Source organism: Plutella xylostella, chromosome 18 (genome assembly GCF_932276165.1).
Source record: "Plutella xylostella chromosome 18, ilPluXylo3.1, whole genome shotgun sequence".
Lineage (NCBI taxonomy): Eukaryota > Metazoa > Arthropoda > Insecta > Lepidoptera > Plutellidae > Plutella > Plutella xylostella.
The window spans coordinates 8375135-8401416 of NC_063998.1; the positions used below are offsets into that span (position 1 = coordinate 8375135).

The 26282-nt window shown below is 35.3% G+C and overlaps 1 protein-coding gene across 1 annotated transcript in view; it reads left to right on the forward strand.

Annotated features, from left to right (window-relative positions):
- LOC105390498 (uncharacterized protein CG43867) overlaps positions 1–26282 on the forward strand; it is a 96484-nt gene that overhangs the window by 32629 nt on the left and 37573 nt on the right. Inside the window, exon 2 of the mRNA XM_048627201.1 lies at positions 7578–7640. Coding sequence (XP_048483158.1) covers positions 7578–7640 — 63 coding nt within the window. The remainder of the gene's footprint in view (positions 1–7577; positions 7641–26282) is intronic.

Consider the following 26282-nt stretch of genomic DNA (forward strand, 5'->3'; position numbering starts at 1 on the left):
CTAACATGTCAAATTAACTATTTTATTACCCTTTATCAACATGTAAACTGTACATGCTGGGAGTTTTAAAAGTATTTCTGTGTATGCGGTGTATTTGTGCAGTTCTAAATAAATGTGTTTCCTTTATTTCTATTCGGCACGATCACTAATCAAATCCACCCTTTACCTTCCTACATCATAAACTGAATGCACCAAACGTCCCAAAGTAGACGGTATTCTTTTGACGACCCGCCTGTGGGACTCAACGACTGCATCGAACCGACTGATGCCTCCTGATTAAAGTGCACCGAAGAATACTTGGCAGAGCTTCGCTTCTCAAATTTTGTAAATATTTGGTGACTTTTGCAAAGCACTGAGTCTGTGACTAAAGCAAATATTGTATCGGGAAAACGTAAAAAAAACTATTGCTGCATCAGGGGAATTTTAAATTATTTGTCTTCAGAATCCGTCTACAAACGTTACACACTGACGACTACTCACAAAAGCACCCTTTGTTTTCGATAATCTGACATCAACCTCATAAAACATTTCGTCCCAACAAACAAAGGCATTGTAAGGAAAAATAGGGAAAAAACACAATTTCAAGCCATCATCTACAACATGACATCCCATTGATACAATTGGAGATCATGTCCTTCCAATATATTGGGTATTTTGACGTCATTTCAGTTTCTGAAGTAGGCGACCCTTGTACGCTAACATCTAATTTAATACCACCATGGCATGTTATTGGGTAGGTAGTTCGGGAGTCGTCCACGGCAAAATAATTTTAAGGCGAAGCGAAGCTCGCGGGCAACAGCTAGTAAGTAAATAAGTTTATATGTATAATAGCTGTTCCCGCGCGCTTCGCTTCGCCTTAAAAAGTTTTCCCGTGGAAATTCCGGGATAAAAAGTAGCCTATGTTCTGTCCTAGGGTCTAGACCGTATGTATACCAAATTTCATTCAAATCCGTTCAGTAGTTTTGGCGTGAAAGAGTAACAGACAGACAGACAGACACAGTTACTTTCGCATTTATAATATTATTAGTTAGGATAAGGTGGGGTTAGTTAGACAGTCACCCGGGGAAGACTATCAATGTGTAATAAATACTCGTAGATATAGTTATAAGCAGCTTCATTCTAAAGTGGTCCACTGTTGGTGGTTACCACTTTTTAGGATGTTGCAATTGTGGTATTTGTAAGCCCAACTGCCAACTCATTTTGGAAACTTTTGTTCTATGACATTCCAAATTTGTTTTCTCAAAAGAAACAAATTTGTAACACATGAAACGGCTTAATTATCTTACTCAAGCGTTCCTACTATGTATCTATCGATTTACCTACATGAAACGCCAAATTAATAATATCTAAACCAGTTTAATTAGTTTGATGTTTTTTTTTTTTTTTTTTTTTTAAAGATTTTATTATCACTCCACAGACTTTTTGTCCGTGCCTTTTTGAGAGATCAATATATTGTGAGAGTTTGGTTGTTTTTTGTCTTCATCTTTTAACTACTCACTACTCAATGTGGAAGCTTATAATATATATATTTTATCTTTTATATATATATACCTATATATTATTAATAATATATATTTTTTTTTTTTTTGCACTCCTGGAGGAAAATCTACACAGACACCTGGGAAGGGGACCCAGGTAGTGTCGGCCTTTAACCGACTAAAAACCCCCAGTTGTGCATTTCTTGTTTTTTTTTTTTTTTTTTTTTTCTTTGTTTCACACAGTCACACTTACAATTATAATGGCAACAAACATTTGAAGGGTAGGGCCAGTGTCAGCTGTCTTCAGAGAACTTAACAGACGCCTGTCAGTGGCCACACACTCCTTTTGTCATCGCTGTTGTTTTGCCTGGTGTTAATGTGTGACAGTGTTCTTAAAACTATCTTAATTTTATTGGTTAGTTCTTATACAGATAATATTAATTCATGATATACTATACAATACCTACATATCAAAACTATACAATACATGCTATATACTATACATAACAAAACTATAAAATACATGCAATACGGTTTGGCCGTCAATATAAAATTAAAATCAAAATTCTCCTATTCCGCTCCACTTTGCGTTGCCAAAAGCCTTGATTGCTGGGCAACGACCTCTTTGTCCCGATTTTTTTATTGCCCTCTTTAGGTTGTACTCGAGGATCCGTTTCTTCGGTGCTGTTATTGCCGTTTTAGCGAGGTTGCCGATTAGTTTGATGTTTAAACGTTATGACTACCACATAGATCAACATAATGATTACTGAAATGTTTGCCTACATCTTCAATACATGTTACGGAAATCCAAGAGGTAGAAACTGAAACTAACTGGGGCCGTATGAAAGGAAATCTTTCTCGGATTTTTCTTTAAAAGCATTCATTTTATTTGATTTATCGCATTTCATACGTTGTTCGTGAAATCGTGAGATTCCTCGTGTGACGGAAACAAGACTTGCACTTAACTTTTCATATTTTCTTTAAGATTGAGATATTTCCTTTTTGTTTCTTTTGAAGATAGTAAGTTATAGAAAATGTGAAGAATTGTTAGAAGCACTAGCAGCAGCAATTTACTTGTATTTTCGTCATGAATTTTTTAAGGTTTTAAAGTATTATTGCATTAGTTACTGCACTGTGTACACAGTACCAATAGCATGTTAATCAGGTTCTATTACGAGTGAGTTACGCTATTATGTAAAATCCTTTTAATAAATTTTTAATGAAGTAAAATTGTAGTTCCCATTCACAAAAAAGCGGTAAACAGAATATAAGGTACCTACCCTGGAACCCTCACCACCGCTGCACTTTGTCCCAAAAATAATATGAATAAAATATATTACTTATGTCAGCACATAGAGTAACATTAAACATAAGTAGGTAAGTACTTAATTATCTATTATTGTCGAACTTAACTACAATCCAGCACGGGAGCCTTAGGTATATGATACTATACAGTCATAAATAATAATACGTCTATTCAACACATTGTAAATTACAAATTCTGCCTTCGCCACTACTAAGTACCTATGTATATCGACGCCATTAAAATCCACTTTCCTCCTGCTTGTAATACAGGTATATCATTTCAATAACGTTACAAAGTAACAAGACAGAGTCACCCTTTTAAGAGCCTGATACGCCTCCCGTGGCAACGAAACCACTGTTGGGTGGATTTCAACAAGTCCTAAAAAATCTTCATTTCCGTGGACTTTTTTATCTTAAGGTTTTTTATATTAGAAAAACGCTTTTATTAAAGTTTTTGTTAATGTTAGTGTTCTTACTAAATGGGTAGCAGATAAGTTAAAAACTTAACGAGATACGGATGATTAAAAATTTCGTGCCACGGCGATGAAACATGCGTTCACGGCAATGAAACAAGCGTCCACGGCAATGAAACAAAGGCCCACGGCAATGAAACAAAATTTCCACGGCAATGAAAGAACTGTATACAATGGAAATGAAAGAATCAATCCACTGCAATTTTTAAAAAAGACTGTGAGGGAAACGCAAACTTAGACAGGCATGTATGGAAGAAATATTTCATAGATATTGGAACGAAAGAAAGAACGACAGTATGTATAAAAAAATAAGAATATAGTATGGAATTCTCTAAGTAGCATTGTGGGGTCCGTATTGCGACGTATAAAACAAAATGTTTCATTTCACACTAATAACGTTCACAACATATAATAAACCTTACCTATTTTTTTATTTATTTATACTTTATTGCACAATTTACAATCGTAATAATGTAAAATTAGGTGGACTTAATGCTAAAAGCATTTTCTGCCAGTCAACCTGCAGGAGGTACAAGGATCAAAAAGTACGGGTGTGCAAAAAAGAAAAAAAAAGATCAAAACATAATTATGATTGTGGAGTTCCTAAAATAAAATAATACCTAAACCCTAAAACTAAGTAAATAAATATATAGGTATATGACCCTAAACCTACTAATATCAAAATACTATACAATACATATAAATCCTAAATATATACTAATGTATACATATATATATTATATATAACATCTACATTTTTATAAGGTATAATACCCAATATGTATACTGTTCATTTTATGTAAAATTCATAAAATATACTATAATATGACATGTATTCTCTGTGCTGAATTACACAACACCAGGCAAAACACCTAGCACCAAAATATAAACATAGGTGCGGTTAGGTGCACATGTTGGTCAGCTAAGCGTCTCTCTACATAGCGCCAATAATAATAACGCAGTCAAAACTCCTTGCACCAAAACCTAAACATAGAGCGTCTCCCCATGTAGCCCCGCTTCGCTTTTGCTGAACTTAACTTAACCGCTCCTCCTCGCTTTTCACGTCATCGCACCAATCTTTAGGTTGTGGTGCTAGAGGTTTTGATGGTGTTGTGTAATTTAACACACATTATGTGATATGATAGAATATTTTATGAACTTTATGCTAAATCATAGTATATTTTAATGGGTATAATAATATGAAATGTACATTTTGTAATCATCAGCCTATAATCATCCAATGCTGGACATAGGCCTCTCCCAAGGAGCGCCACAACACTCGGTCCTCGGTCTTCCGAATCCAGCCACTACCGGCTGGATTCGGAAGTTGGTAACCTTAGTCCTCTGACGTATAACTTCTTTTCTGATACTATCCATTAGAGAAACCCCAAGTATAGCTCTCTCCATAGCACGCTGAGTGACTTTAAATCGGTGGACCAGTCCCACCATCAGTGTCCAGGTCTCTGCACCGGGTTCCTCTCATCTCGCCTAATCTTTATTATCCTAAACTCATTTCGCATAACTCGTAAGGTCTAAACTTTTTTGGTAGAATCATCACTTTGCCAAGACTTATGTGGCATAAGACTCGTTTCGTCTAAAACTCTTTTGGCACAAACTTGAAACATATAAGTCTTGTTTGCTCAAATTGTTCATATTGGTATAATCTTGTTTCTCCTAATATTATCTTAATAAATACTATATTCAGTATGTTTTAAATGTACAAATTGTGGTATTTTTCTCCTACATCCCGAAAATCACGATATTGAATGATCAAAATATCGAAAGTAAATGACCATTATAATTATTACAATCGCCATTAAACTCCATGGGATCGAAACCTAAAGGTAGGTGCGGCGACGAGCAAAGCGAGGAGGAGCGTGTTAGGTGCACATGTTCGTCGAAGCAAAGCGGAGCGCAGCGAAGAGAAGCGGAGCGTTACCCACATAGCGGAAAATTAAATACCTAATGCAAGGCACCAGTTTGCGCTATATAGGGAGACGAATGAATATTAGTAGTTTTTATAAGCTATGCCATAGTATTGTTAGGCTATTTGAGATTTGACCATACCATTATTAGGCTAAATAAGATTATGCGAAATAACTTTTTACTAAACGAGATTTATGCCATACAATTTTCGGCGAAACGAGACTTTGACCAAACGTTACTATGCAATACGAGATTAGGCAAATAAATCTTAGGCCAAAAAAGGTAGAACCCTCTGCACCATATGTCATAACTGGCAGGGCGCAATGGTTGATGACTGTTGGATGCGCCTTTCAGCCTCCTTGTCGAAGTTGCTTCTGCCTAGCCGAATAGTCTGTCTCAGGTAGTCATATTATTGCACAACTTCGATAGTTGTCTCACGAACGATCACCGGCTCCGGTTTTATGTGAACATTCTACATGACTTTTGTCTTTCCCAAGTTCATACGGAGGCCTGCACGTTGCAAGCAGCATTAAGGCCACTTAGCATCCAGATGAGTTCCTGCAGAGATGTATGTTCTATTATATTCTATTCTACTATCCGTGGGAGGTGTAAGTACCTGCACCTGGCTCTCTCGAATGGGACCTTTGTGCAATGTGCATATCCCCAAGGTCTAAGCTGCTGCCTTTCTAAGCTTGGACCATTTCCCACCACGCTGGTCCACAGCGAGTTGGTGGGTTCACATATTATCTAGATGTGCTAAATCTATAGGTAGATATGCAGGGTTCTTCACGATGTTTTCCTTCACCGTAAGAGCGATGGTATACATTGTATTTAAATTCAAAGGAACACATTGGTACATGTCAGCGCCGGAATTCGCACCCGCATTATTGGAGTGGGAAGCGGGCGCTTACCCGACTGAGCTACCACCGGTCTTATTTATACATAAAGTTCATTATAATTATGTTGTGATTGTTATTATTAATGTAATATTATATATTTCGTTTTTATACATCGCGATACGCACCCGTTTTAACGCACTGCAAAAAGAGGTAATTTGACTAGTTCTGTAGGTAATGTCAGTGATCGGTATTACCTGTATTACAGGTAAAAGATATGTTACTTTGCCTAATCATACATACCACGGCGATGAAAACATAAGTCACGGAAATGAATAACCTGGCCACGGAAATGAATAACATAACCACGGCAATGAATACAAATTATTTTACAAGACATGGCAATGAAATTTTTTTCATTGCCGTGGTTTTTTTTTCATTGCCATAGCAAATATTGGCCACGGAAGCCACGGAAATGAAAGCATGGCGATGAAAATCAAGGCATTAAATATAAATAACTAAAAATGTATTAACTATTCGAAGAAATAAACACTTTATAAGGTAAATATTTTCAAAAAGCTTTCTTTTGAATGCTTACTCTAGAAGACAAACTAAAATTTATAGAAGTTATATCTATCCACGGCAATGAAAGAAAAAATGTCCAGTCCCCAAAATTTTTACTGATTTTCACTATAGCGCAAAAACGCGGGCACCGATGTACCTCCTTCCACGTCGAGCAGTTAGGCGACACTTGTAAGAAACGATTAGCGCACTGAGGGGGGCACCCAAGTTCAAAGGTAAAACAATAGCCTTGATCATGTTTAGGACACGGCGATGAACAGAAGTTCTGGGACACATGAATTTTCACTTACCGTTCGTTATATTCTTTATATATTTCAATAAATGTATTCCGTGACAATACTTTAACTATTAATGTATCAAATGAAACTAAGTTTAACTATCAATACTCAATATTTTTTCATCAATGAAGAATAATACAAAACGTGGTTACGTGGGGACAGACACGGCAATGAAAGATTTGGGGGTTTAATATTTTTTTTAAAAATATCCATTAATCCTATTAATAAAATATTTAGTGCTACACATAGATAACTATTTCACTTAACCGGAAAAAAATATTAGAAAATTATAACTTGGTTTTTTAGTACCGATTTCATTGATGCCACGCAATTTTTGGCCGCGGGAAATTCACCCTGTTACATAACAATAATGTATTTCTACAGCCTTCGTAATAAATAGGCGTCCATATTTCGCAACCCCTGCCAGACCACGTGGCATTGTTCAATAAAGTATGCGCGCGCCGCCGACGCCATCTATTGGATGGCGCTGTAACTTGTTGGTAGCTTGGCAAACCATGTTTCCAAAGATTCCTGTTTTCAGAGCAGTACTACTGGCGTTGGTTTGAGCGCAAGTGTTTCTCTGATGTGACACTAGATGGCGCCACTGGTATTTTGAGCTAAGTTATTTTTAAGAACATTACTGAATCATTCGTGTTATTATAACTGTTAATAGCTAATGTTTTATTTTCTTTGTTACAGCTCTCAGAGCTCGAACAACGAGTCCTGGAGGCGGAAGGCCGGGCCGAAGAAGCCGAAGACAAGGTACTTAATTTAGTTTCACTTAATTAACATAAACTTAGCAGGGTCTCTCAGAAAATCATGAAATATGCGCCCAAAATTGCTGTTGTAAGACCCAGTTTGGGCCAAAGTAGTCGTTTGGTCCAGAATGTGCAAGTCACTTAGGAGGGTCAGCAAAACAGGCTATTAATCTCGGAGCTGTCGGCAAACAAGCCTTGTCTGACGTAATAAGGGCAGGGTCTACCAATATTTGTTTTTTTGTGATATTCGTGACGTGACCCGTATAAAGACGGATAACTTAAAAACTCCTTTAAAATATTTTTTACAAAATTCAGAGTACCAAAGTAAATTTATTTTGAGCTCAGCAAACAACACAAATAACAAATTATTTAGGTGTGAATCTATTATTACTAGTTATAAGGATCTCACGTTTTTGGTTTATGTTAAAACTATCAAATCCCTAAAACTGTCTCATAAATAAAAATTATTGGCGCCCCTACACTGTTATTAGTAATCTTACGGAATTCTGACAGTTATCAATTTTAGACAAATCAGAGATCACAAACCTTTTTGGGCTGGGCACTTTTTCAATACGAGTCTGGACATCTGAGACTATAATATTTTTTTTATTTTTTTATTTTTATTTTATTTATTAAGAAAATTTACAGCGTAAACAACAACAGCTTATATACTAACATGCTTAAATAGTAAGGCAAATTACAAATTTTCCTTCATATACTACGAAACAATGGTGCACACAAAAGTACTCAATTAAAGTTAAATTAATACTAATTATATACTGTAGATTATGAACTGAAATTTATCAAGTTTATCCTAATTTGTGGAATAAATAATAAGATAAGATAGATACACAAATAAATAAATATATAAATAAATATTTTCTTAATATATTTTTTTTAGTCCCTGTATCCATTTTATTAAGTGCGGCGCTCCAAATTAAAAGGGGATTTACCTACGGTGAGAAATAATTACCGTACCTACCTAAATATATTACAAACAGTGAAAAATACAATTAAAGATAATCTCAATTATCTTATATAATTATCGCTGTCGTAGAAAATATATCTAAAAACAACTAGTAATTATTTTTGAAACGGTAGCCGCGCCGATGTCAGGGCGATGTTGCGTTCGTATTTGAATAGAGGTAAAAAAAAGAGATGTCGCTCTATAAAATTGTATTGTGTGCACTGACTGGCTTGCGTGTCGTCACAGCAAACTGTGAGTCTAAAATGTGCGGTGGTGGTACCAAATTAGCGATACAGGTGAAATTGTGTCAGCGACTCATCGCTGGGAGTAAGACAGCAGAACACGTTTACCCCATCGGTCATCGGTTCTTCGACAGATGCGACCAGCCCATTGCCACTTAAGCTTACTAACTCGGTGAGCTATGTCGGTGACTGTAGTTCTCTGTCAGATTACTTCGTTCCGGATGCGATCTTTCAAGCATAGCTCCAAGCATAGCTCTTTCCATAGCTCGCTGAGTGACCTTCAGTTTGTGAACCAGTCCCACAGTAAGTGTCCACGTTTTAGCCCCATAGGTCATAACCGGTAGGACACACTGATCAAAGACTTTCGTCTTGAGACTTTGTGGTATGGTATGGGCGACGAGAAGACTTGACGAAGTTTGCCAAATGCTGCCCAGCCCAATTGTATTCTTCTATTGACCTCTGATTGGAAGTTGTTTCTACCCAGCTGCAGAGTCTGTCCAATCCAGTGGCGTGCTTTGGGAGGGAATACGTCCAGCAGTGAACTGCTATAGGTATGACGATGGATGGATGATGATGGATTTGTTTATTAAAATCTCTACCTAATCATCACTATTATCATCATCATCATCAGTATCTTCATCATCAGCATCGCTGACTTTAATTATTACAGATTCTGTAACTCTGTCGATAAAATCGTCGAGAGTGCACATCTTATCTTCCTCTTTTATTGTGTGGCTGATGCATGCTTGCCATTTCTCAGGAGTAACATTTTTTATACCTTCTAGTAGTAGTTTTTTAACTTCCGCCATTTTGTAGGTTGTGTTGTGTCTTGCGACATGCCCCTTCACTTGAGCCCACACCAATTTTTGAAATTGATTAAAAAGGTTTATTATCCCTGAATTTAGTAGGAAGTGATGCCATGCTATAGAATAAAATAAAGCAATTAAAATTAATTCGATACATGGGTCGTGAGTCGTGATCCTACTTCATATTATAAATGCGAAAGTTTGTAAGTGTATATGTGTATGTATGTATGTATGTATGTATGTGTGTATGTTTGTTATTTCTTCACGTCAAAACGGCTGAACCGATTTTAATGAAATTTGGAATGAAGTTAGCTGACACCCTGGATTAACACATATGTTACTTTTTATCGCGGAATTCCCACGGGAAAACTTATTAAGGCGAAGCGAAGCTCGCGGGAACAGCTATTATATTGAAATATTTGTTATTTTTGTATTAGTTTACTTGAGCAAGTAAATATTTAGATTTATCTTTTTGTATAAAAATATTAAGAAAAAATTATTGCCCAGAAATGGATCGCAATTTTTCATTTTTTCGGTAAAGAACTTTTTTAGTAGCATCACTTATAAAATGTCAGAATTCTTTCCAATTAAAAATCAGATAGTAGTTTTGAAAATATTGGAGACCCTAGTTGGGTGCCAATTTACAAAATTGTACTTTTCGGGAAACATTCCCGTAATAATTATAACTGTTAGAGTTAAGTTTTATGTTATTGGTTTATTTATTTAGAAACAATATGACTGTATCACCCTAAATAGAAGTAAAAAATATATTGGCGCCCAACACGGGCCATTTTTGGAGAACGTAGTAATTTGGCGTTAGTTTTCGATATTCTTTTTGTGAAAACCTTGTCACAACAACAAAGTTAAGAAGAAAAAATGGCAACAATTTGGCGCAAACCAATATTTTTTAACCGACTTCAAAAAAAGGAGGAGGTTCTCAATTCGTCGGGATCTTTTTTATCTTTGTATATTGCGAGCAATGAATAAGTTCCAGTGACAATGACATAATATGCAAACAATGGCAGATGAAACTTTGTCATTGGTCGCGAGTATACATACATAGCTTTAAACAGTTACAGCATAAGGTAGGTGTTTAATCATATTTAATTAAATTACTGATTGCAAATATTAGAATATGCAGAAGTAGAACATGATAGTTATCCTCTTTCACTGTGCCTACTACCCTCGTCATAACGAAAGCATATTACCCTTTGAAGGCCATACAAAACAGAAACAGTAGGGGAGATCTCAAATTTAGGGTCTAGCAGACACGGGTAGGGTCAGCAACATGATTAATCGTTCTGCTTTTAATTAAGCGAAATAATTTATTCACTGTCTCGAGTTTCTTAAATAATAATTTAAGAAACACGAATGTAAGACCGTACTTATTTATATATTATAAAAACATTTTAAACTTATAAAGACTCTGAGTTATAAATGATAAATTATTACATTGCCTTGGAATGCATCCAATACTCACAGCAAAATATTTATAGATTACTTTTATAATCCAAATTCCTTATTTTTTATTTGTGATTAAATAATACATTTATATAAAATAACTAAATCTAAATTTACAAATTAAAAATCAATTCTATGTGTACGCTTTGCTTTGAACTTGCTTTGATAAGATTTATAACTAATCTATGTCTGTCAAAAACAATCATAAAAATACGTAAAAATTATGCTGACCCTACAGAAAGATTAGGCAAACACAAGTGTATGGAGGTACCTACAACGATTTCATTCGCGACTCGCGTTCTGTGCAAACAGCTCTATTGATTTTCGTTATTGCACATCATGACTCACCCTGTGGATACGTGTGTTTCTTATTATGATGCAAATATAGATTTGCTCATCACCCCTAGTCATACTTACTCGGACGCATTTGTTTTATTCTTGTTTCATTTTAAGTTATGTTATGACTGGTCTGCTTAAAATATGGTTATGATTCGAACGAAAGTTTTGTAGGTACCTATAATAAAATCTTTCAACAATTATAATAACTTTGACGACATGATTCTAAATGAAGAAAAGTCAAATGCTGGGCATAAGTGTGCAACATTAGGCGTAGGGATGACCTCAGATACATAAGGGCCGAAGTGCATTTTGAAAGGTTTTCAGTAGAGCAAAAAGAAAAATGAATAATATCAGTACTTTACATAGCTGCTGAAGATACTAAGAAGATGACACTGGCATAACTTAGTTGGACCGTATAGGTAGTTATAGTGCCACAAACTTATCTGTTCCGGTGAGAGCGAACTAAATTGGTCCATACCTCATTACTTACTGTACTAATGAATTTCATATTGACATAGATTATATGGACCAATTTAGTTCGCTCTCACCGGAACAGATAAGTTTGTGGCACTATACTTGTTTTTTAGAACACTCAGTATTCTGTGGTAAAACTTCGTTCGTCCCAGTATTCTCCCAACAACCCCTTGTAACATTTTTGATTTTCTACTCTGAATACTGGCAACAATAAAAAGTCACCCTCATGACTGGCCACCCCACCGCGCATGCGCCCTCCCCGCGCTAACTTCACCCCTGTACACACCACGCTAACCCCGTGTCAACTTCGTACCAATACCTGTATATACATAACAAAATCTCCCGTCATTTAAACACTAAAATATAACAAAAATCATCCGCGAAATTCCGTCTAAATACCCTAAAAGCACACCCAGTGACGTACCAAAGTGTTTTACTGAAAATTTCATTGATAAAGTCCAATAGTAAACGTGATATAGCCCGCGGTTGTAGCCTAATACTTTTGATCAATAGAAAGGTCGCTCTCTATTTAATTATTTGTGTTCTTACCTTAAGAGGATCGTGCTCCGAGTGGCTTCGATCATTGTGATATGATAATACCTATATATTTTCTAAATACCAGCCTAAAGTAATCATTGCAACGAAGAATTATATTTTAGCTCTAAATGTCTATCGTATAGGCTTAAAGCTTTATTTTCGTACGTAAAGTTAAACGTAGTTTTAGTGTTAGTTAAGGAGGATTGTTGTGAGAAGTCTAGCATAATGTCTAAACCGACGACGCTGAAGGCCCACCGTCTTAGTGCAGAGTTTGCGGAGAAGCGAAGCCAGGCGCTCAAGAAGGCTGATCCAACGAACTCATAGCAACCAGCCGTGAGTACCCAGTTAAACTGTTTACGTGTTTAAATACTATTTCATTGAACCTCTTATTGAAACATAAGTACAATTGGTTGTGTTTTGTAGTACTTAAACGTATGGAACACTTGGATTATAAGGGTTTCTTACAAGTTTTCAGACATGTGTCTGTGAAGCCATTTAAAAGGGATTGACTGTATTTAATGTTTCTTTTGTGTGAGATATGGCTTGATTCATTTCATAATTTTACATTTTTATGAATTACCATTCATTTTCATCCTTTACAAATCAAAAACATATTCGAACATAATAATAATAACATACTGTGTCCATAACTAAATGCGGTCATTCATTTTAATTTTCTCTTATTTCCCCTAACCCCATGACCTTAATAATCTATCATTACGCAACGGTGTAAACATTCCTTATCTTAAAACAAAATCTCCTTAATACAAATGCCCCATGCATGTAGATAAAACACGACTACAAAATGTGGAGCCACTACACCTGTTTACCATTCTTTTACTTGTCCTTTTACGACATAGCTTGTTGATTCTTATGTGGAACTATTAGATTCTGTTTTCGTTTGACGATCAGTTCTACGAGTGTAACATTAAAGGACTAATAAAATGAATGGCTTCACATTTGTACGCATGCGTGGCATATTCCCGCCATCTTTACATTTTACAATGTAGCGTGAGTTTTTCAATTTCAAGGTTTCCGGTTTTACCGGTAACAAACCCAGTATATACACACTTGTTTTATATAAAATGTTTTCCTGAAAATACGTAGGTATTTATAAAAAAAGTTATAATAATATTTACACAGTCAAGTGTTTAAATATTGTGATTCGGTTGGTTTGGCGCCCAACATGTGAGTATTGTAGACCCTAGTTGGGTGCCAAAGAAATTGAAGTAGGTCATACTTCTAAATTAGACTAGAATCCATTTAAATAAAATCGATATCAAATTAAATATTTAAAATTCTATCGTAGCGGTCACGTCCCGTACTTCGTTCCGATGAATATTTTAATAATGAGCTCTACATTTCCCAATCTATTTTAAAGATTTTGATTTTTATTCATACTAAGTACAAGTGCTGTAGCTATATTATTAAGTAGTATATTATAATATAATTAAGTGAAAAAAAACTATCAAAAAAATATTGATTAATATATATTTTTTTATTCATTATTGTTTCGTGCACAGTATTCCGTGTATGTCGAATCGAAAGTATGATTCAAACACTCCCTCGAGATGTCGATACTGAGTGGTGAGTCACAGTGCAACGACCCCGACTAGACAGCTGCTGGCCGATCACTCGCTCGATCAATCGTTAGATCAGTCGACTGCATTGTTAGCCAATATGGATTTGTAGGCCAAGTGTAGGTGTGGTGGTCAGAGACTGTTGAACGATTAGTGTCGCGACCATTGGATATCTGGGCCATTCAAACACACATTAGATAGTACGATAGATGTTTTGAAACAATCATACTTTACAAACTAATTATATTATGATAATACTAAACAAAATGCTTGTAAACATTATCTTCCGCAGAACATTATTGCACAACAAGACAACATAATTCCGACAGATAAGACATCCGCATTCATACTTCGAACAAATCCAGAAATCCAACATGGCGTCACGTCAAACGCTTGTTTCCTCTTGTTCCTTGTTTAAACTTTGACAGTTACGTAAACTAGTGGCTAAAGCTGTGTACGAGTGTACGTGAGGTTGTATACTACAGTACCTATAATGTATACTTTACTATAGTAGTCCTCTCCGGTGCCGCTGTGTTGTATTGAGCATGTTTCTAAACTTTGCACCAAACACCTGAACAGAATACTGATTTAGAATGCCCCAGGTCCTAGAATAGGAAGTAACAGCAATTATGTTGAACACGCATTTGAAATAAAACGTCCAACCATTTTCGGAGCTACAACATTTCCATACCATACGTGGAAGTGTGTTTAGTTATTGGTACGTAAATAAAACATCACATTGTCAGTAGCATTAAAATTTCCATAACCCATAACCATTTACACGAAAACCATAAAGTATATTCAGATATACTGTTATGTCAGGCCTGTGTCACTCCGCGCGTGGGCGGCGCTGGCGCCAGCCTGGCGCCTGCCGCTTCGAGTGGGCAAATCTAGTCGGCTGCCGCAAGCGGAAGACGATACACGCGCGCGCGAATTATGAATAGAAAAATGGACATAAAAAGAAAAAAAGCAGCAAAAAGATACTGTGCCGTATTTAATTGCTTAAATACGGATCGTGATCCAAATTTAATTTTTTTTACATTACCAAAAGATGCTGACAGGTAAAACTAATCTAAGTATTTTATTGATTTCTTCTACGTTCCTTATTTGAAATGAAATTAATCCGAACTACAAACCCTTTTTTTCTCCATGTTGAACAAAGTCTATTCCAATATTTTTTTCGTTAAATTATTAAATTTACAGACACAACTACCTTCAAAATGTATTAATGAATCGATTATAAAATGTGCGCTGAGTGGGATTAGTGCTTAACGAAACTAACACGTTCTGTATCATAATATAAATTATATCCATAATATAAATTATAACGAAAAAAAAACATGTTTTCACAAAATTAAATGTTTTAGGTATTCATACATATTTTATGTACTTCAAAATATCTTAACTATGAAATTGTTATTGTTTTTACTGGTTATTTCCAATAGAAAACAAGTTTGGAATAGCTTTGTATTCTAAATTCAAATTAATTTTGTTTTAAAACATGACATTCTTTTTACAAAGTCAGTCCGTTGCTTAGTAAACGTTGTAGTCTGTGGTGCTGAGGCAACCCTAAGGTGGCTTCTTTTTCAATGCGTATAACCACGTATAACTTATTATGCACCGTAGTCCAGTGAAATAAGGCGCATATTCCCTCAAAAATTAATTGGTAGGTAAGTAAATAAAAACGTGTGCGGCCGGAACGCGATCTAAATTAGATCTTATTGCTTATGGGATGGAGTCATATTTCTTTGCAGGCCATTGCGAAGATGGGCTTCTGTACCTGGTACTAGTTATTATTCTGTGGTTATGTTGGTAGGTGAGTACATAGTAGGTATTATGTTTTTGTGTAACTATTCTATGGTAGTTGGTCCATTCATAACAATAACTCGTCAATCGGTGGTTCTAGCTAAAGTAACTTCTGTCCTAGTTGATATAAGGAAAACTTTTATTAAAACATGGCGTGTGTTTATTATGGTGTAGGAAACAGTGAATGGACTGCTCGGTCCTGTGTTTAAATAATTCATGAAGTTGCAATAAAAATGTGATGGATGTCGCTTTTGCACAGCAAGGTCTTAGAATTCCTCACTATCTTGGACTATTTACTACAATGAATTCCTATGGTATTTACTTTATAGTATACTTAATATGCTATGTTATTCATCTACTCGTTTATATTAAAACGGGTAGAAATAATCCTAAGTGCTAACAAATTTAGCTACTTATCGTAAAAATTTTACACTTTCAAATGTTTGTAGGGACATGATAGTTATAATTATTCTTTGTATAACGAGAGGTAATCAATAAAAAATTGTCTTGTTTTTGCTACAACATTAGTTTTATCAAAGTTATCATTTTATGAAAATAAAGGCAACACAAGTCATTGGTAAAAAACCATAGTGTTATCGTATCCTCCTGCCATTTCGAACTTAAAAAGTTACATACAATACACTATCACGTCTATTACTCACTCCCTTTTCTCAAGTTTCCCTTGTTCAAAGCAGAAGCATTTACTGTATCTAGTAGCTTTATCTGAGTATCTTAGCGTTTCCTTGAAAGAGATTAGCTGGACGGCTGTCCAATTTCAAAACACAGTAAGCGCCAACTTTAAAAAAAAACGGGTCTTTGATTTATACATTATTTTAGGCGATTCCGCACATTCCTGCATTGTCAGAATATCAAAAAACGGCTTAGAAACGAAAATAAAATTTCTAAAAACCTAGTAACTCCACCCTGCGAAATCAAAAATGCCACGAAAACCATTTTAAAACACAGTAAGAGCCACCATCAACCATTTTAAAACACAGTAAGTGAAAATGACTTACTAGGTTTTAAAATTGTCAATGGCGCTTACTAGGTTTTGAAATGGTCAGCAAAGGTCAATTTTTGCCCGTTAATTTTAGTAAGTCACAAATGGCATACATTCCCAAGTAACATTTCATTCGAGCTTAGGTTGTAAGAAATGCCTTTAGGTTTTATAAGGGTTGTGAAAAGGTTAATGCTTTGCTATCTGGTCATATTGAGTACTTGAGAATGATTACTAAGTCCTAAAACTAATTGTTTATTAATACAACCTTGTAGCTGCTGATAAGAGTTTATATTAACGTTATTTTAACATGTATTTCAGGAGCATATAGTTCTAGGATCTTATAGTTGTCGTAGACTCCTGATTTACTTCTAGAAAAGCTAGCAATAATGCTAAAGTGAGAGCTTAAGGTTAAATTTTTAACCTTGATATAACCATAAAGTTATGGAATATTTAAATTACTTATAAGTATTTTTTAAAACCTATCTTAAACCTTTAGGTTGATAAGAGTTGTCTAGGCAAACAAATTAGGACTACTTGGTGAAAACCAAAAGCATTAAGCACTGGCTATGAGCTAAAGGCATGATTTAAGTCCTACAAGAATATTTTAAAGCTTTAGAGGCATCCTCAAAATATGTTTAATGCTTTTTAGTAATTTCCTAACGGCCGCCATATTTTTTCACTGAAATAAAAAAAAAAACTCACCAAAAAGATACATTTTAATTAATAAGGGAAAATTCAGTAGCGTTTCCTATACTATTCCAAATATATGTTTTTTTATATAGACAGTATTTTTAAATTTAAATTTACACCAAACATAAAATTTTATCTATTTTTTTTAATTAAAATATCTTCAAATTTATCATTTACAAAAGGCCCGCCACTTATACAGAACTATTATCCGAAAGTATCACAATAAAGTGCTAGTCGCACAAGGTTTTCATATTTCCTGACTTCAGCCTAACTACTTACTATATTTTGTATTAATACAACACTTACAAGTTAGCCATTTTGAGTCTTGGAAAGTGTCTGGTAATGGCGCCATTTATTATAATTAATATAATATCTTACACAGAAACATTTTAAAACCCGAGAGTCCTGGGAAGGCATTGCAAATATCCATCAAATATGTTTCAAGTTATAGAAGAGTTACATCCAGGACTAATTTAGAACTTAAAAGCTGCCTTCCAAGGTTATGTTAACGTTAAATTAAGGTTGTGAAGGTTTTATTTAGGTTCTGTGTAAGTTGTTCAAAAGGTTCTGGGTTTGAGCTATAGGTTTTGCTGTAGCTCTCAGAAAGGTTCTAAAACGTGGGCCCTTTTTGCACTCAGGAGGTTAATATAAGGTTAATATAAGGTTATCGAGCCTTCTAAGTCTCACGAGTTGATTTCCATACAAAGGTTCTAGAACCTTTTCAAAACCTTTTTAAAACCAAAAATGTTACTTGGGTTATTGCAAACACTTTTTTCGAAAAAATATCAGATATTTCAGAACCTGTATCTTTGAACTCATTGGTTCAAGATACCTAGAGAGGTGAATTAAAAGTAGAACATAAGGAAATTTTGTCTTCTTTATAAAAGCCATAGATACCTTTTTCGTCAGAACCTTTCTACTAGCCCTATATTGCATAAACCAAAAAAAACTCAAACATTGTAAACTAATTTTAGCTCAAAATTTAGGAAATATTGTCTAATTTAAGGCAGCCATAAATAATGTTCGTGTCAGACATGCCTTCTTAATATGGCGATTTGGTTCATTTAGATAAAACTTAAAAATATGCCGGTATTTCAGCTATTACTTAGTGCGGTCGTGTAAAAGTGCTGCAAAATTTGATTTATATTATGTGAATGATCCATATAAAAAAATAAAAAAACATATAAATTATTACGTTATTATTGCAATTTCAATATACTTTACTTGTCTTAAATTACACAATAATGGCTCTTACTAGGTTATAAAATGGTCAGTGAGGTCGGTTTTAGGGTGAGAAAAACATTTAAAACCTAGTTAGTGTTTTCTTTTGTGCATTACAGCAACAATATTAGTCATATTTAAATGAAATAGTATTGTATGTAAAGCCTAGGTTCTGCCGGTTCTTTTAAGCTTACATTCGTTTAGATATGTATCATAGTTTTACCAGGGCATTGAAATGAAGGGACAAAAACGTTTTTTGGCTCTCCTGAACATTTTGTCTCTTGGCTGTTACTGTGTTTTGAAATTGGACAGCCGTGGAGTGGACGCAGCAAGATGCATTTCCATATTTACATTATTTACTCTGCTCCGCTCCCGAGTGCTCTCCCTAAGGCGATCTTGTTGTGAAATATCAACGTAAATAAGCTTTGTGTTAGGTACTTTGGTAGTATCGGTAGGTATATAGGTTTAGGACTTGTTTCACAGTGTACTGATAATGGTTATGGGTGATTTTTCAATAGTTAGATAAGTAAATGTTATCTCTATCGAATAAAATTGTTGCTGTCATATCTGGCTATTGAAAAATCAGCCCTTATTATAAAAACCACCCGATGGTTGCCAGCAATTTAATTTTAATAATGTACGGCCTCTCCCGTATCGCCTAATCATGCATCATTTTTAACTGATAGCAAAAACCAATACTCTTAATAACCCATTAATTAACACAAATAACATGAACTTCAACGCGAAGAGTTAAAGGAATGGCGGCAGGAAATCACTTCCAAATTTGTCACAGGAAGCCCGCGTCGTGTCGTGACCGAGCTGTCTCTTACTTCGCTACATATTTGTCACTATTTATGGCCAGGATAAATTTTAGCATCTTTAATTATTTATCAATTAAGTTTTGATTTTTTTCTATATCGCTTCGATTATAGTTTGTAATTTTTCAATAGTCTTGCTAGTCACTTTTCTGTTTTGATTTATTTATAACACCGAGTATTCGTAATTACTTAATAATTGTAATAGGAACTATATTAATTTCAGTTATACGTATTGCAGCGAATTACTATTTTGTGACTATACTAATATACTAGATAATTTTAAATACTCTCCTATTCAATACAGTTTCGAATCCAACATGTCTCTTATGCCGCTGGCGCCAGCTCCTTATAGCGTTCTTTATAAACGCTCCTATTTCGGGACGGCTGCCAAGTCATAACCCTGTCGTCCAAGTAGATGTGATTCTTGTTTTTGAATGCGCTTAGATGAGACGAGCCATGGCTATGCGCACAGTCAGCTATTTAGGTACCTACTGATTGAATTAAATAAGATTTAAATCAATACTTAGTGGATTTTACACGATACTTAGTTACTCATATTTTCTACTTTTAAGTGTATTTTTACTCAATATGGTTGTCTGGAAGAGATTACTTGTGATGCTCCCGATTGTACTTATCCAACTTCGAAACTTTATTTATGAATCTACTTGGTGTGCACTATATAGACAATAATTTTTTACCTATTGTAATTACTCTAAGTACCTAGTTTAGTAGACTTCTAAACTACAGTTTTCTATGTTAAGAGTTAGAGGTAGGTAGTACCTAAAAAATATAATATCGTATCGTCTCAGCAAAAAAGTAAAAAAAAAACTGAAAAAAAAGAACACTGAACACCAGGCAGCTGTTTAAAATGGCCAAAACATAAAGCGGAAATGCCTGAAATGTAACAAGATTTCAGCCACAGAACAGCCTTTAATCCCCTATTGCAGTACAGCTAGTGTTGCAATGCGTTTAGCTCTAATTTATGGAGAAAAAATTGGATTCCCGCCAGACATGCTGGCTTGGAAGTGTAAGAATTTTTGCCATTTTAAACTTGCTGTGGTGATTTCCTGTTTGTTTCAATTTGTTGTTTTTAATTAGGGAGAAAACTAAAGGGGGAATGGGTTTGCTGATATTTATCATTACATTAGTTAGTTACATACATATTTTTTATGTCTAATAATCATTTAATGAAACTGTAAATATGTACATAATACAATCTAAATAACTTATTCTAAACTTATGAAAACCTTATGACATACATAATTATAATTATATCTTCTCCCATCTTCATGCCGGAAGGTCCTAATTATTGTGATCCTTATAGTTACTAATTTAAATAGGTAGATATTTGAAAAAATGAAAATTTTGTTTTATAGGTAATATAAATTATCCAATATTGTTATTTAATAAGCACATACATGGCTTACTATATAAATAAATAAGTATATGACATTAGCAACACCCAGTATATGATGAGCCACACCAACACAGCCATCAGTGCAATATGTGAAAGACAATATTTGCACGCTTTTATCCAATCTCGCTACCAAGGAAATCCTCTTCTCTACACTTTACCCACGCATAGGAGTCATGGGAGCTAGAGACGCCATTAAGAAGACATGAAACATTATTATAGGTAATGTTGTCACTAGAATAATACGCCACGAAGTGTACGCTATAAGCTTTTAAAGCTCTTCTGTGAGCTTTCGAGTTGAGTTAGGAAGCTTTACGGTTTGTGAGAAGTTAAATATGATTGGATTGTCAGCGATTGCGTCGAGTTGAGATTTTGTTAAGGACTTACTTTAAAATTATATGTTCTTACTAGCTGTACCCGCGAGCTTCGCTTCGCCTTAAAAAGTTTTCCCGTGGGAATCCCGGGATAAATAGTAGCCTATGTTTTTTCTCAAGGTCTAGACCATGTCTGTACCAAATTTCATTCAAATCCGTTCAGTAGTTTTGGCGTGAAAGAGTAACAGACAGACAGACAGACAGACACAGTTACTTTCGCATTTATAATATTATATTTAGGATATTCTTCTTTAACCGTTGGTTCTGCTATTTATTTTTTAGTAGATACCTACATACCAGTAACGCTAACTCGCTGATATGAAATTCCACACCATCTCGTCTTTCGCATTCCAAGTCTAGCCTATCTTTACCCCAGCTAAACTAATTTTATCCACAAGCCCACGCGTCCCAAAAAACATTTTACTCCATAAAATCGTGAAAAAATAACCTCTAAAGCTATGAAATTTAAGGCTCTCATCGTCGTCTAGTCGTAATAATCTAGAGGACAACTTAAAGTGAACGGAGTACAGAGTGTGGCTTGACTTTAATTAAACTTGGAAGACAGTTTTCAATAGCCAGGCTGTTTACATGCGTCCTTTGCTGGGTAAATGAGGAAAATATTTATAAGTTTCTTGGATCTGCAAAGCTAAAGAGGTGTTTTGTAAGGATCTTCAATATGGTAGTTTCCATGTTATGAAAAGTTCCACTTACAAAATGTCAACACCAAATGACCAAAACATTTAATTTAGAATTTGATCCAAATATTTATCGTTTTTGTTGGTAATATTCTGAATATTCTGATGTGCTTTTAAATGTATCTACTTAAATATTGCAGACGGCGTCATTAAGCTAGTTAATTCGGAGTAATTTGGTGCTATTGTCACTGGAACTTTTTCATTGTTTGTGAGTATACATAGACTCCAATGTACTCTTCAATAATGTTTTATCTATTAGCACTATATTGGGTCGCTGTCGACGTCTTCACATCGCTGCGTGGAAGATAGAAGACACCATTACACGGTGATGCAATAGTTGTATAGTTAGCGTCCACTAACAATACAACTGTAGCAACACCCTGTAGCTTCTACAATCAAGTACTTACAGAAGATTCCGAAAATAAAAGAAGTAAAGAAGATGGATATTTGAAAATTCACCTAACCAAGAAGATTAGGGTAATTCCCATGGTATTAAAATCTAAAATGGACACGTATTTTTTCCTTTTATACTTAGGTAAACCGCTTTAAACTCACACAGAAATACGTTTTTTTTTATATATTTGATTGCTACAAATAGTTCCTAACTGAACTAGGTAATGTTAGATGGTTTAGATTTACCCCATAGCACAGAATGATGAGAATTAGGATGAGCTCATCAAAGTAAAAGCCGATGAATGTTTGGACGCCTATGCACACAATAATAAAGGCAAGTGCACACCAAACGGATTACCCCACGGTCGGTCGTATGAGTCAGTGGAGCGTCTGTAGGGGTGTGGATTTGTGCTGGACGCACCCTTATAATGGGGTGATTCGGCTATCAATAATTTCGCCATTTTGGGAAATTTTGTATCGTCTCGTCTGTTACTCAGTGACACAGTTGATTTTGTTTGTATTTATTACTTAAGGATAGGGTCAAAAATCTAACCATACTTTTTCTAGGCGTAGTTCCCTAATAAGTTGCTGTAATTAAGTAAAATATTTTTCCCAAATATTCTCTTTCGGACCTACCGCTACCCCATTACCTTTGGGTCATGAAAATTGAAAAATAAGGCTTATATTCGTGTTCTTTGTTCACCGTTCCTATCATTAGACTGTACTGTCTTATAACGACAGGAAGTGACAGCTTGACATATTGTACTCTCGTCTAATGGACGGTAAATAACTTGACCTTTAAACAAGAAAAGCTGATGTTTTCCTCTGACGTCACCTTGAACTTATCTTCATGCGTATGCTTTGAGTATTTTCTAGAAAGTTGGCAAGTATTGTGTGGAGGGGAGAGTAAAGTGCGTTTTGGTCGTGGTTTTGATAACTTGGCTCCAGTACTGTCTGGAGTCTAGCCATTGTTTGAATAGGATCCGAATTCGAATACCGAAAGTATGATTTGGTTTCATAAAATATATGAGTGCAAGTTTATCATTTAACCAGATGGAACAGGTCGTTTTTCCGATTTCAAAATATTACTGCATTTTAATAAAAAAAACACATATATATTGGTTGATAATCGTAGGCTTAGAACTAAACAGCCTACTACTTTATTTACCTTTTCACTAAAATGTACACCAACAAACATGTACCTACATTAGTAGGTACTTACTTCAGTTTGAAATAGTTCTCCAATCAATAACACCCACTCGCATGTGTTAATCCAATTAGATAGAACGTTCATTCAGTGAGCTTATTCAGCGAGATAGGTACCTATTAGGTAGGTGGCTATTTGTTCTAGTCTAGATATACACCTAGATATTCTACTCTATTCAAACTAGAATTGTGGTCTACTAGACCGAGATGGGAGTCTCTGATTGTCTACTGAGATTGATCGCAAGCTCTGTTTCACACTTTGTTACTGTTAATACCCACGTATTATTCCTAACACCTATTGTGTAAGACACAAGGCCTACGCTAGTTGAGTCGTATTTCGATATAGAGCTAAATTCAATAGCGAAATATTATATAGGTCAGTTAGATATCTCACATTCTTGGGTCCGGATTTTCATTGAATGCTATCGCTTTTGGTCCAGGCACTCCAGGCGGTCCACTCTACTTTAATAACAAGATCGAACGAGAGCTATGAGATCGGTACATATATTATAATGCAACGAGATAGAGTCGCGGTTACCACAGCAGCACTCCGAAACTTCGTTTTTTGTAAGGTAGAGCGACCCCGTAAGATTAGGTTGGCGTGGCTAGTGTAGATATTGGCGGGCTGGCTGCTGACAAATGTTAGGAGAACGATAAATTCAAGCCAGAGTTTTCGCTTGAATCCTAGTTTCGGAGTCCGATTGTTGAATTGAATATCAATATTTGAATGGAGGTATAATACCTAGTTCCTCTTTCGGCACTTTAACGTGGTTTTATAATATGATATCTAGTTACACCTACACAATGTTAAAAAAATTACTTATAATAAGGCCTTTTACCCGTTTAGGAGGTTTTTATTTTAAACTTCTTATGACATAGTACCTACCTATGTCACTAGAACTTTTTCATTGTATGAGTGAATAAAACTACAGTGTCCTCCGCATACACGGCCATGACATCTATACTGAGCGGCATGACAACAATCTCTGTTTTTGGCACGAAACCCGCATTTCGCCGATATCTGCTCGTTTCAAGGCAAAGAGCAGTCACTGGACGCTTTCCAGCCATTTCGCCGTCTACGGTATACGGAGGGTTACTCTATACTGACGAAAAACGAACCAACGAGAGCTGTCGTGCAATCGGCAGGTAAAGAGATACAGAGTAGGTAAAACACGATTCTTTATTCAGAAAAAAACATGTTTTTTTTTTTAAGAAAGTTGTGCCCTATTCTAGGGTAACAGTTAGCAAGTAAGTTAGGTGAAAATAGGGGAAGCAGTAGGTATAGCATCTGCGTACTGATCATTAAGAGTGCATAAATTGGACTAGGCATGTTCATGTTTTGTAGTTATTTTGTAGGTAATAGATTATGATGACATTATTTTAGTAGTATCATAGGTACTTAGGTACTGGACCTTTAGGTACTTTTATGAGAACTTCATTCATAAATCACAACTTGGCTCAATATACATCGCGTCGCGACGCTATAAAAATATGAGAAAGTTTTAATGTTTGTCTGTCACCGAAAATCGCCGTGCTACGACTTTTTAATGCATTTATTTTTATTTGCATAGTTAGATAGATAGATAGAGTATTCTTTATTATTACTTACAGTAAGTAAGAAATAAATTTCAATTTTACATAACAACTTAAACAGACAAAAGGCGGTATAATCGCTTATAGCGATCGATCTCTTTCAGACAACCTCTTTGGTCTGATATTCTCAAAATTTTTACTTTACTCTAACAACACAATAATAACACAAAATTGTTCAATACCTCATTAGGTAAAGTTAACTAAAACAAATATTAAGAATATTGTTTCATATTATACTTAAACGTTTTCGTGATAACGATAACGGACGGTTTAGTTTGCGTGTTTGGGACAGAGGGTGAAGGGTAGAAGGGGGTCAAACGTGAGGTTAGTAGGTTCAATGTCCCCTAGGTCAAATGTGGAATAAAATAATTGAATTACAATAACAGATGTCTTTTTCCGCAAAACAAACTAGGACTAGTTTATTCCCGCGAGTTCGCTTTACTAAGTCCATTTGCAATTTTATATATCGAAGGAAAGTAATCTATAACAGCGATTGTTCATTTGGGAATCATCTCATTCCCACTTCAATAAACATTTCTATAGCGATAAAATTATAATACCTACATCTAAATGCCCTAGCTTGCCGGTTTAAACCCAGTGGGAGTGTCTGCACTTTACCTAATTATGGATCATAGTTTATTCATTTGATTTGAAACTATAGAGCGACCGAATAGCGTAGTGGTTAGTGACCCTGACTACTGAGCCGATGGTCCCGGGTTCGATTCCCGGCTGGGGCAGATATCTGTTTAAACACAGATATTTGTTCTCAGGTCTTGGATGTGCCCGTAAAATGGCAATAGGCCCGCCCCCTATTACATTGAGACTAACATAACACTCTGGCGAAAAGTGGGTGCAGCAATGCACCTCTGCCTACCCCGCAAGGGAGTACATTAGTACAAGGCGTGAGTGCGTATTTTTTTTTTAAACTCTACTAAGTATGTATATACCTATACTATATACATACTTAGTCTTAGTACTTACCTAATTGGTTTTACAGGATGTTGCAAAAGTGGTATAGTTAGACGAAAGC